Genomic DNA, 13,736 nt, shown 5'->3' on the forward strand with positions numbered 1-13,736 from the left:
TGATTTCTTTACTTGGGTAAGGATCAGAACACTCCCAATATAGGGCAAATACATAATTACATGAAACATCATTTTTTGTCCTCCTATGTTCATTTATTTTATCTTTAAAAATGTTTTTTTTTTTTTTTCTTTTTGTTTATGGCTCTGCATATGTACAATTTGAGATTTATATCACTTTATATAACCAATGATCTTTACTTGGTCTCATCACTGAGAAGCACTGATCTCTTTGCAATTCCTCTTATCATCTGATTTACTGAGCTTTAAGTAAGATATACGGTATATGTAAGTTGCATATTATGCTTTTATAATACTTTGTTACATTCTGTGATGGATGCTATTGTAATATCTATCCTTAAGAACAGAATATCTTTATGATTACATGAGAAGCAGAATGTTTTTGATTTAGAACAATTTGCAGTAATTGCCAAGATCATACGCTGCCTAATAGATGGCATTTACCTATGCAATAAAACTCACACATGAAAAGCCTTATCGACAGTTCTGAATGTACCTTGTTTTTAATATATTAATAAAGTAATGGTTTTAATCTAAGCTATTAATATTGATGGAGCAATTGATTAATCCTTAGTACCTTAAATGTCCTTGTTTTTTGTGTGAACTGGCTCCTGTCCTGCAGAAAAGGTCCAGTCAATCAATTAGGAAATCAGAATAGTTTTAGGTTTTGGAGGAGTGGGCTCTCCTAGACTAGCTGTGCTAATATAAGACAATTTAATAGCGAATAGCAGCTTCTGAAAAAAAGAAACCAAAAAACAGATATCAGCACTTTTTAATTTCCCTCTAAATTTTGTGGATCAGCACAGTAAGGAATACCTAGGGGCACACAGCTTTATAATAAAAAAAACAATTTCTTTACTTTAGAAAAAAAAAAAAGACTGTTCATAATAAAAATCTCGATTTACTTTTTGCTCTGGACACTTTTCCACATAATTACCCTCCTCCCTCTGGTTTCAGTTAATTTTTCTCTATTTCCTAGACTAGTTAAACAACCACGTGTTGCTAAGACTAGTTAACTGAGAGAAGCAAAAGCATATAGCTAGAAGTAAAGGGCCTTGGACATGGAATATTAGGAGACAAGGGCTTGATGGATTTATATCCCATCAGACAGGAAATTAGATTCTCTTAAAATACCTGCTGCAGATTCCACTACTTCTGGGAAAGGGACATTTTGCTTTCTTAACCTGGGAGAACTCTAAAAAAGGGCCCTGATTTTATAAAGCTCTCCAAGGCTGGAGAGGATACACTTGCATCAGTGAAGCTGGGTGATCCAGCAAACCTGGAACATGACTGGCAAAATCCCTTCTTTTTTTATAACAGATGAGTGCAATTGTGTAGTTCTCACATAGTTAAACCAAGAAATGAGAGAAGCCAGAATAGAGAGCAGAGAGCACAACTCATAAGATTTTTCACAGGATTAACCAGTATTTTTGAAATGATCAATCAGATAATAAAACTGTTGAGGTTTTGTTAGGCAACTAGAATTTTTAGATCTAGCCCAATGTTCCCTGAAGCCTTCAACATAATAGGGATAAAAATATTAATGCTGTCCTTATGAGGAAAACCTTTATTATCTAATGCTGAGGTGTGGCAAAAGACCATCCACAAAAAGACACACAACAAAAAATTGGTTACAAACAGCCTTTAATGAGTTACTAAAGAGCCGAACAAAACTTGATGCATGTCATAACCTTAAGTCTTGATCAGTAACATAAAAAATAATCAGATGTACAAGATCTTATATGGAACGTTATGACTCCCGGTCATTAGATATTACACTTCTTTACTGATCAAACAGCTGAAGCGCAAGTAATAAAACTATTGGCAGAAAATGCATAACCGATTAGGCCATATTTTATGTAACCTATTGTAGAACAGTGGTTCTCGGCTCCAATTCTGCAGTACCCTCTCACACAGGTCATGTTTGTAGAATTTCCCACAGTGAGTACGGCTGTAGTAAGTGCCAGATCAGCCATACAGTTTAAAGCACCTGTGTGAGGCTAACAAAACCCTGAAAACATGATTGTCGAGGGTACTGGAGTAAAGAAAAACAAAAAAACACTGGTTTTAACCACAGATTGGTAAACCAATGGCCCTCCACCCCTTGCAAAACTTTCAATGCGAACATCTAGGCAAGGTGTGCACAGACAGTTGGATGTTCCTAGATAAATGGAGGGCTGCTGGTTATCCTTGAGTGGTGCATAGAGTAACACATAGGAAAATGACATCAGTGTGGACAATCTGAAAGGTAGAGACAAAGAAAATAAATCTAGAATGATAGGCACAGTAGAAGGGGTGCCCATTAAGAAGAGTTTATAAATACACCATAATGTGGTCCATCAATTCAAAGCCTGCTTGAGAAACCTTCCAGTTCTCCGGTGAACGGATGTATGCTTGTGACTGTTTATAAAATGGCCAATGTGAAGGGGAGAGGAGGAAGGGGTGTACCAGGAAGGACTTGAAACCAAAACCAAAAAAAAATAAACCCTAATATAAACAGAACATAAAGTGGGGCTGGGCAGAGTCAAGGTCATGGGAAGCCATCATCATCATCTTCGGCCATTTCTTTAGCAAATTCTAAATCCTGCTGCTCTCGTTCACGCCGCTCCTAAGGGAAAAGTAACAATTGTTCAGATAAGTACAGGAAGCATAGCATCATGAAGGATTCGCAAAGAAAAGCCAGCAAGCAAAAATTAACAAGGCCAGCTACAGTTCAATAAATTAGACAGTTGGGTGCATAAATATTTGGACAGAGAACTTTTTTCTAATTTTGGTTCTGTTACCACATTACCACAAATAATTTTAAATGAAACAACTCAGATGCAGTTGACCTGCAGACTTTCAGCTTTAATTCAGTGGGTTTAACAAAAAGATTGCATAAAAATGTGAAGAACTAAAGCGTTTTTTTTTTACACAATCACTTTCATTTCAGGGGCCCAAAAGTAATTGGACAATTGACTCAAAGGCTATAAAGTAAATACAGAGGAGCACTGCAAGGTGCAAGCCACTCATAAGCCTCAAGAATAGAAAGGCTAGATTGGACTTTGCTCAAAAACATCTAAAAAAAGCCAGCATAGTTCTGGAAAAAAAAAAATCAACCTTTACCAGAATAATGGCAAGAAAAAAGTATGGAGAAGGCATGGAACAGCTCATTAACCAAAGCATACCACATCATCTGTAAAACATGGCGGAGGCAGTTTGATGGCTTGGCTGTGCATGGTTGCCAGTGGCACTGGGACACTAATGTTTATCCATGATGTGACACAGGACATATATATATATAATATATTATAAAAGAATATGTTTAGAAAGATATGTTTAGCAGTGTTTAGAAAAGCATGTCAAAGCTGTAACCAAAAGAATATATATATATATATATATATATATATTCTTTTTGTTACAGCTTTGACATGCTTTTCTAAACACTGCTACAGCAGGACTACACTGCACTGGAAGCCTCATAACAAACCCTTATACACCATTGTTACCCAGCAAAGAAAAGCCTTGGCACTCCTACATGATAGCATCTTCCCAAGTCCCGCCCCCCTGTTAGTGATCGACATGCACACCCAAAACCCTAAAAATTTGAAAATGGAAGCCATTTCATGTGTTCTTACCTCTGCAGACTCCAAATCTTTGTTGTAAGACTTGGGAGGGAATCGCATAGCCTAAGAGCAAGAAAAAGAGAACAGTCTTAAGTCTATAAAAGAAACACATGTCAAATATTGAATTATTTCCTTTAGTATGCATCAGTTTAAAGTAAGGGTGTCATTCTGATCAGTTTTTTCAGTTTTCTTCAATGGCCTCCTTACCTTGACAGACATATTGTGAATGTCTAAACAGAAGGAAATGCGTTGGTGGAAAGCCAGCTGGGGCTCTCGTGTAGAGTAAATGTCAGTCATCTCCTTGGATTGGACATAACCCTTTTCATGATTAATACTGGCTTCAATGACTCCATCACGGATTGCCTGGATTAAACAAAATGATGATGATACAAAGATGTAAGAAAGTTGTACTGCTTGCCTGGCCACGCTACCAATGCCAATAGTGCCACCAGTAAAACAGACAAAGGTAATATTTTGTAAAAGCAATAGAGTTATAAGTTTTATAATATGCTAAAGCTAGGGCAATGTATTAAAAAGTGTAACGCAAAGCAGCAATTCAACAATCATCTGCTTTTTAAATTTATTGCTAAAACCATTTTGGAGTTTTAACCATAAGAATGATGGGAATGGGAATAAATGTACACTGTGCCTGTGCTGAAATCAGTAATTACAAAGGTAAAAATTGATAAAGTTTTTTGGCAGAAGAGATACAAATGAGTTAATCCTGGGCTTGACCGGCCAGATACCTATCACTCCTAATGATCTCTACAATTTCAACAGTATTTAATAATCAACAGAAGACCGCAAACAGGAAGATAAATTTTATGAAAATCGACACTCCCTAAGGTAAACTTAGTTGTGTGATCTTGCTGTTGGAACAGTTGCTGTTTTGGACCAATGTACTCATCCCAATAAAGACATCGATTGCCCTATTCTCATTAGGGCAAGAATCAGAACTGTTAGGAAACTCTTTAGATGCATCATCATGACCAGCCTTTTGGATCCCTCTTCAACCTACTGGAACTCTTGTCTATATTATGACATATTCTGGGCGGTCATCAACCACTAACGTACTCAATTATCCCCTGAAGAAGCCACCAGGCGGAACGCGTTGGGAATTTCAAATGCTATGTGACCACTCCCTGCCTACATATATCTGGGGATCAATTTTGTGTTAGTTTATTGGTTGCTTTTTCCCTATGAATACTTAATAGGGACAACTCTTTGCACCACTTTTTGTAATTAGGTTTATCTAAAAAGAATTGTATGAACATTTTGTATATTATTATAAATGATTATTGCCAACAAAACTCAAGCTTTCTTGCATCCTTTTTTTGAAACTACTGCGTATCCCTTCAATTTCAGTCTAATACACACTTTGTTCAACAGTACCATGCCCTGATAGTGAATGATGAATCTACACAATATTGTCATCTGATTTATAAGATTCAGTGCCATACACCTTTATTTTACTTCCTAAAAATGTAAACCTGACAACGTTTACCATCTATCCATTAAGAACAGAGTCAGGCTTTTCAAGTACCTTAGCTACTATGAATTCAGCATCTTCAGGACTATCAAGTTGTAGCTTCTGGGCAATATCAGGCAGCGAGATTCTAGAATATGACAGGCTGATCATACGTACACCTAAACAAAACAAAACAGTGATTAAATACATCAATGTGTGCTTAGAATATGAAATTATTATGGTTTGTCCATAGTAACCAATCATATTTTAGGATTTATTCTCAAACATGAGCGTGAGCAACAACTTTCATTCTGATCTTCATCTCTTAATTTTTACTAAAGTAACCCCTAAATTTGGAGTATTTTTATTGTTCAAGTTTGGCATTTTATTATTTTCCAGACATCAAACAAACATATATTCAGATATTCTACCAAAAGAAAGCCCTATCTTTGCCAAATAAACAAGGAGGAAAATAAAAGATGCCGATAAAATGTCCCTAACCCAGCTCTGTAGTTCCTCCTCCAAACCTTTAAGTAACTACAAAATGTAGCAATGGTGGTATGAGTGATATCCTGCACTAGGGGACAAATATCTGACATTCTTTAAGCAAGAGAAGATCTCCCATGATGCCTATGGGACAGGTAAGTACTTTTAAGATAATTACAGGGTTGCTGGTGGTAAATGGAAACCAGATACAATAGCAAAATAGGAGGTTTGTTTTGGATGATATGTGTCCTAGATTATGATCACTCGTTTTCTTGGCAAATCACCAATTCAGAAAGGAATTGTGCTAAGAAATTGAATACTAAACATGACTAAATTCTGTATTGCTCATTCATGTAATATGTATGTGTATATTATAATACCTTTTCTTTAGTATTTAGGTCAGATCTACTAGATACTCTACAGTATATTTTTTATCCTTCCTATGACAACAGCAGGTTTTGCATTGAATGCATCAAAACAACCAATATAACACATCCAGAGGAACATAAGAAAAGAAACATAAAAAAATATATTGTATTACTCGGCAATAACACTAAATGATAAATAGAGCTATCCCTAACATGACACTAAAATGTTATCATTGCCAGAGTTCTATACAGAGTCTTGTAACTGAATAGAAGGATTGTACATCAGTAATCCTTCCAACCGCTTCTATGAACTCACCTGTCTTAATGACATTATGCCTCAGTCGGATGATAAGTGTGTATGTTCCATCTGCCTGGAACTTCTCACAAAACTGCTCAAGAACCTGATTAAACTTGGACAGATTGCCAGTACGGACAGCTGAAAAAAAAAGCAATGGAACATAATACATATCTTATACACAATACATATTGATCACAGTGTTAAAGCACATAAAGCCCAATTTGTTCTATAAAAAAAAAAAAAAAAAATACTACGTTTGCTTAGATGAACTAGAAAATAGCTAAGATACTTAAGGTCAAGCAAGTGCATCACAGAACACTAGAACTAATCTGGTGAGAAAGTGCGTGCTTAAGAGGCTAATCCCTTAAGAAATCTATAGAGAAAATGCTATAAAATGATGCAGCAACAACTACCTCCCAGAGATTAAAACTTGCCATTAGCAGGATTCCAAGAGCGATACCAGCAGGCCAAGATAAGCCATGTAATTAACTGTATAGCTTTTAATATTTTTATTCAGGTAACGTGGTTTTAATAGGGTATGAAAGGCTCACCTTGTGTGAGGAGGAAATAAGGCATTAGAGACCTCTTTAGTGAATGCTGTCTGAACTGTAGGCGATCTGGGATTTCTCCTAGTAGCAGTTCCACAACAATCAGAAGCTTGTGGACCTTAGAAGAAAAAACACAAGAAGAAAATCAGCACAGAACCAGACAGATTAAAAAATGCCTGGGAACGTGTAGGCCACACATAAAGGTTAATTCAGTGAAATAGGAACCGAAGACTCGGTAAAGCAAATTTTCACTTTGTGTGAGCATTATTGAGGGATCGTAAACTGAGTGAAGTTGTGTTTATTTACTAGCATTCACCCTCTACTCCTATAGTACGTCAACTTCTGTGTCACAATGAAATATCCTCTCCCTTTGGATTTTTTTAAAGATTGTTAACTACAATCAAGTAAGGCATTTTAGATAAATTTAACAGGGGATTCCCTTTCCCTCACAAGCTATGAGCCCTATAAAAAAGGATCTGTAAAATCATGCAGCATGTCTTACAGTTTGTTTAAAGCCCACCGCTGTGTGTTGGGGGGCCTTCCTCAAAGCATTAGTTAGAGTCCTTCTGGCTTCTGAATATTCCAACTGAATGGCCTTAATCCGACCTGAAAGAAAACATAAAAGTAAATGATCAAATCAGAAATCTTATAGTATAATAAACAAGGTGTTATGTACATCCCATATTTAAAAAACAATGCCGATATAACTGCTTACTAATAAATTCTGCCCCATCATCTGCATCAAAAAATTTATTTTTTTTACATCTACAGTTAGATCTACAGCATCTACAGTTACTCACAAATGTATTCAATTCTCTCAACATCTTGATACCTTAATAGGCTCAGTGTATTTAAAGCACATTAGCAGGCAAACCCATCTGACAATGTGTATTATATAAGTGTTGGGTGGGTAACCTAAACCTTTACAAATTATGGTCTTATCTGAAATATGTGAAACTGGTAAAAGAAAGACTGGAGTGGCATCTATAGCTAAATAAAAAAAAGAAGAAAACAAAATGCTACCTCACATGTTATTTATTTATGTATGCTATTTATCCTCTTTATATGAAACAATCGTAGTTTAGCACAATATGCAGTATGTCAACATTTTGAAAAAAACATATAGTTGCACCACACACTCTAAAGGAGAAGCAAGAGACCTTTTTCGAAGTCATTACAGAAAACACAGCTTACCTGTGTAGTACAAATAGCGAGCCCACTCATTGTTGTTTGCCTGCTCAGGAAATACTGACTTGGACACCAGTTTTTCAGCCTGATCATACAAGTTGTAATGCAAGTAGTTTCTAAGAAGCAGGTTAAGCAGCGTAGCCTGTCCATCAGCATCATGCCTGAGTGTGGCTGTGCGCAGTCTGGCATGCAGGAAGCTGTAAGATGAGATATTAGTTTGTCACTAAATATTAATATCACCATGACAATGTAAAATAGAAGCAGAATGCTAAAAAAAAAACTTTTTTCTACATTAAATTTCATAAAATAAATATAAAATCTGTTCACGGATACTCCTCTACTTGGAAAATCAAGTCATTTAATTTTGCAATGTTTCCAAGTACAGGAAATGTTCAGGTGGCTTTCCTTCCTTCTTTGAGATGCAGCACTGCTCTAGCTAATGCCCAATGGTACATTCTATTACAGCAAACATTAGAGGAACAATTCCCTGGAGAAGAGTTCCCATGTGATCATCAGTGATACAATGACCTTTGTTTACCCACAACTCTGAGTTTTACACTGCACATCTCAATCATGCCATAAATAGAAACATGTCTGCACATGGATAAACCTTAGCATATTTTCTAAAAGTAGGGTTAAAAACAAAACAAAACTCAGAACTATGTGATCACACTAAGCTCTTAAACAGCACAAAATGTGGCTGCAGTTCTGCTTTAAATGTGTTTTTTATTGTAACTAGTCTAACAGTGTAAGTAGTACTTTAATTTGCTTCAGGATCAAACTCCTGTAATATGATATACTCTCTGCAGGCTCATATAGTAACCCAGTCTGCCTGTTCTCCCACCTGCGTATATGCAGGCCAAAGTGTCCCCACCTTACTACTCTGCCCACCGAGCCATAATATAATACAGTTTTGATCAGACATTTGGCTGAATCACTTGTTGTCTTCTTTTTTCTCTCTTGGATTCCAGTTGTAAAATATCTCAGCATCTCTGTTCCCCGCTCAGCTGCAACAAGAGAGATTCTCGCACCCCAGTTGATTTTCCAGTGATATGTTATATAATAAACAGGGGAGCATTCGGCTAGCCATTGCCAACTGTAATTAGGTGCCACGGTGCATTCCAGTGGGGGCATCCTATGACTAAATTTCCCAAGTAACAAACTAAGCAGTGATAGCAACTAAAAACCTGCACATGCTCATTGAAGAGAGCCTAATAAATACACTGATTAGATTTTCTGATTTGGTATAGTTACAAAGTTTCCTGAACAGCATTAGTCCATCCTTGAGTGATTGTAACAATAGCCCAACACAGCTTTCCAGCCTTGGTTTGTTGTTTACCTTCTGACAACATCCAGCTTGTTAAGAAACTCATAGCTGCGAGAGTGGTAGTAATAACATTTTGCCACTACGAGATCCAGAGCTCGCCGATTCTGAGAGCTGATTTTCTGCATCAAGTCATCTGACACCTTTTGGGCCTGTAGGGAACAAAAACAACATATTTAGGTGAGCAAAAATCTGCAGAATTCAGATTGGTACTGTATCTAAATGGAAACCAGTAAGGTGCTCATTAAGGTAAAAGAAACAAGTTCACATTAATGTAGATCTCATAGGGAAGCCACTATTCACACTACAAAAACTGTATAGGTTAAGGTTTACCTCTAGTATGTGTCATATATGATAGGGAAGAGCTCCTTGAATAAGTGTTATTGCATGTACATTGGCCCAAGACGCCTAAATTCTTGTGTTCACAAGTTAACATATATTTGTAATAACAATATGTGTTTAATTAGTACAATATACTGAGAACAAAAATAACCATTTATGTGCCACATGAAAAGTCACGGAACATCAGAAGACATCCATATAACGTATAAATGGGTCCATATAGTTTCCTTTTGCCTTTCACACAAAAATGCAGTGCATACATGTGAGCCAGCCCCAAAGGGAGGAATATGCAGCAAATTACATGTGTTTGTGTAAAAAAAAGGCTCTTCAGGTACTGAAAAAAGTAGAACTAGAGTAAACTGCCCTCACCTCTATATAATGCTTGCTGTTCATTAGATAGATCACCAACAGGAGCTGCAGGTAAGCTTCTACTTCTGGGAGAAGAGGTGCAGAGGCTGCCTTTCCAGTTCTTGGTCTGAACTGCAAATCTCCCTCTGTGTCCATCATCTGCAAAATCAGAAGAGAAATAAGAGAGTGGTTAATAAACCCACAAGAACAATGTGTACTTCACATCAAATATTTGGTTTTACAATGCATAAAACTTTATCCTTAAATTTAATTAAAATGCAATATATACTGTAGACACTGTAAATAACGCAAAGGTCAGCTCTAAAATACCCCTTCAGTCTATGTGAATTAAACAGTGTGACAACAGCTATTACACTAAACTCCGGTTCAGAACCAGATAGGAGTAACTGATGCATCTCTACAGTACCTGACTCTCCATGCTAATCACCTATCCAGATCTCAACGGAACAGGAGAGTGATTCATTTCTCTCTTGGTTACCCAAATGTCACCTGAACTCCATGTCTGCCAGAATGGACTATTCTGCCACTGCCTCCATCAATATGATTGTGTCCCCCCCAATGAACAGTGGAAACTATAATTTCTTAAGCTGGCCATACACTATAAATTCCTATTACAAACCAAATCAGACAGGTCTTTATACTGCATTGCAGATGGTAAATCTAAAAGAGTTTGTACCCTAAGGCTACATAGTGTATAGTTAGCTTTAGGGAGAGAACCTTCCTATGTGTTAAAACTGGGAAGTACAGCATACTATAAAAATTGTGATGGTGAGTGCTAACATAGGGATAATGAAAAGTTCAGACCGACTCTACCTACTCTTACCTCTTCCAAGAAGCTCAACAGCCAGTCACGGGTGGTGGCGTTGGAAGTAAAAAAGCCATTAATAGCTTTGTGCAGGACATTGGGGTTCAGACGACGGGATGTAGATGGGAGGGCTCTCAGTGCACGAAGGACAAAGCGGGGCTCCTTTCCGGACACCGCCTTTTCTATCTGTTTCACATGCTCCTTTATATCTGCAGTGCATAAACAAATGTTAGCATAACAGGAATGTAGGAAATAAATACATATTATCATTATTACTTGATATTAAAATACAAACCCTATAAAACAGAAAAAAACTATTTAACAGTTTATTGTTGTGCTTTACAAACTTCTGCCTCACTACACAGCCAGAAAAGTCTGTTTTTTCCTTATATCACACCGTTCAACCCACCACCCAGCCTCCACCTATGCCAAATCCCCCACATTCTTACGCTTTTCTGTGATGTTGATGATTTATCAGATCATAATGAAGGTTCCTCCTAATGTTCTCTAATAACGTGTCAATTTAGGGGATTTTTATCCCAGCGTGGTTAGGACACAAAGAGAATTAAACCCTTGTCAGATTTTACTGGAGCTACCCTAGAGAGATTTCTTAGGTTCCTCCCTGGTAAAATAAGTCATCCCCAAGAGAAGAGAAAATCTCCAATAATGCAGACAGAAGTTGTTTTTCATTTTGTAGGCTGATACTATTGTTTGATTTTCGGGTGGTGCACCCAGCTAAAAGGGGCCGGGGAGAACACTGTAAACTGAAGTGAGACACAAACTGCTCCTTGCTCAGGGAACCCCTAGAAACTTAAGGAGGAACTCCGGTTGGGAAACACTAGTCTAGTTGTTAGGGGAGAAAACTGTTGCACAATTGTGATTTGTGCAATGTTAGGACCCTTTTAAGATCATACAATCGCTCGTTAAGTTTCCTAAATATGAGGGGGGCAAAATCTAACAAAATCCCAAATTCAGGGCTGGGAAAATCTAAGGGCCATACAGCTACTTAAAGGTTACCTAAAGTCAGAATTGTTACTTTACATAAAAGGGTAGAAAACCCCTTTATTTAAAGAATTTTTTTTTTATTAAGTGCAAAAAAAAAAAAAAAGGGTGCAGCAACCCCCTTTAAGTCCAAAGACCTAATGGGGGCGCAGAACCCTCCTGGGGATACCCCATCCTGATCTCGGGCATACGCAGAAGGAGCCCTTTCATCAACAGAGAAAAAACAATTGCCGATCTCACGCATGCCCAGTGAAATCGGTAATTTTTACCCCCTAATCTACATCAACGGATCTCGTGCCTGTTCAGTGCGAGATCGAAGAAGAGAGGAGATGGATGTCAGCGCCTGGCGCTCCCTCTGTGCCAGGCCGAAGACAGATACCGGGATGACGCGGGACCCGATGGAAGAAACCTCCCAGCGGAGATACTGATCTGGTAAGTGTGATTTTTTTGTTTTGGGTTTACTTCCGCTTTAAAAAGCTCATCATTGTAATCTACAGATGTGTTTAGTATTTAGTTTACATGAAGACTTTAAAACAATTGAAGCCCTAATAAGTTTGTAAGCTCTTCGGGGCAGGTCCTCCCCTCCATCTGGGTCACTGTCTGTATCTGTCTGTCATTTGCAACCTCTATTTATTGTACAGCGCTGCCTGATATGTTGCTGCTATATAAATCCTGTTTATAAATTATTAATAATAATAGGGAATAACAGTCTAATCATGTGACCTGTCATAGTCATATGACCAGCCTCCCCACCAATCAGAGCGCTTTCTGCAACTTTATACAATCTGCAGTCAGGGATTAATTTGAATTGTGCTCGGATTTTATAAACGGGCCAGGAAATGCTCCAAATATATTGGAGAGAGGTGACAGCTCTGCGCTATAACTGAACCCGTTACCTTTTTAAATATAGATCTTTGTCCTGGTGTGGTAACTTTAAAAATTGTGATTTGCAATCCCAAGGGGTCACAGCAGTAAAACTATTTTAAACTATTCTGATTCTTTAATGGCGAGGAAATTCTGCAAATCCGCCTAGAATCTCACCGATTCACATACTACGATCATAATTCAGGATGAGTGCTCATCTTAGGACCCAAGTGTTGATGTATTATATGTAACCTGATACAAATACATCTATCTCTACTACATAGTGTGGTGCTGGGGAACTACAAGTCCCAGCATGACCCAGCAGGTATTCCTAGGACGTGTAGTTCCACCATAAGCCAAGACACAGAGATATATTATGAGGGGAAAGCCGCTGACAGCGACAAGAGAATGGCAAACAATAAGAGACACAAGGCAGGACAGATACCCTCTAAGGTGACACTGTCCAGCTCTTTCTTTCCTGTCTCCCCGGTGGTGCTGCCGGCAGCCGGCTCCTCTTCTTTCATCTCTACATCCTCCGGTTCTCGTCGTTTAGCCGTAGCCTCCTTCATCCTTACAACCCGGTGCCTGCAAAGCTAAGTTTCCGCTTCCGGTCCGGGAATGACTAGCAAATCTCAGGCTCCAACGCAGCGCGAAGGATGCCGGGAAATTCGCGCAGGCCGGATAGCAGAGTGTCGAGCACATAGATGCCGCCGCTGAGTCACTGGAGGTGAGGCGGGCTGTGAAGGCTGCACGGAATGAAGAGAGCTGCCTGGCTGCGGAATGACGTCACAACATTTGTTCCCAGCCGTAATGGCTGCAGAAGGCAAATCCAGGCAGAGCTAGCAGATTGTAAAAAAAAAAGTCTGACTGCACAATGTAAATCATTATATAGACACGTGACATGTCCATCATGATTGGATATTTTATTATTTTACAATATTGTGTGGAAGGATCATCACATATTGATGATAATGGAATCCTCAGAGTTATTATTATTAATAAACAGGATTTATATAGCGCCAACATATTCCGCAGCGCTGTACATTTTCCA

At 38.1% G+C, this 13,736-nt stretch overlaps 1 protein-coding gene across 1 annotated transcript; it reads right to left on the reverse strand.

The window, feature by feature from the left end:
- Positions 1 to 1,645: 1,645 nt before the first annotated feature.
- PSMD3 (proteasome 26S subunit, non-ATPase 3) lies at positions 1,646 to 13,335 on the reverse strand. Its single transcript, XM_072414828.1, has 12 exons — positions 13,131 to 13,335; positions 10,838 to 11,028; positions 10,015 to 10,152; positions 9,319 to 9,455; positions 7,986 to 8,176; positions 7,294 to 7,397; positions 6,795 to 6,909; positions 6,262 to 6,381; positions 5,167 to 5,270; positions 3,831 to 3,986; positions 3,636 to 3,686; positions 1,646 to 2,626 (listed from the first exon to the last, which is right to left on the reverse strand). Exons 1-12 carry the CDS (start codon positions 13,252 to 13,254, stop codon positions 2,549 to 2,551), a joined length of 1,509 nt encoding a protein of 502 aa, XP_072270929.1. The 5' UTR covers positions 13,255 to 13,335; the 3' UTR covers positions 1,646 to 2,548.
- Positions 13,336 to 13,736: the final 401 nt, after the last annotated feature.

Source organism: Pyxicephalus adspersus, chromosome 6 (genome assembly GCF_032062135.1).
Source record: "Pyxicephalus adspersus chromosome 6, UCB_Pads_2.0, whole genome shotgun sequence".
NCBI classification, from domain to species: Eukaryota; Metazoa; Chordata; class Amphibia; order Anura; family Pyxicephalidae; genus Pyxicephalus; species Pyxicephalus adspersus.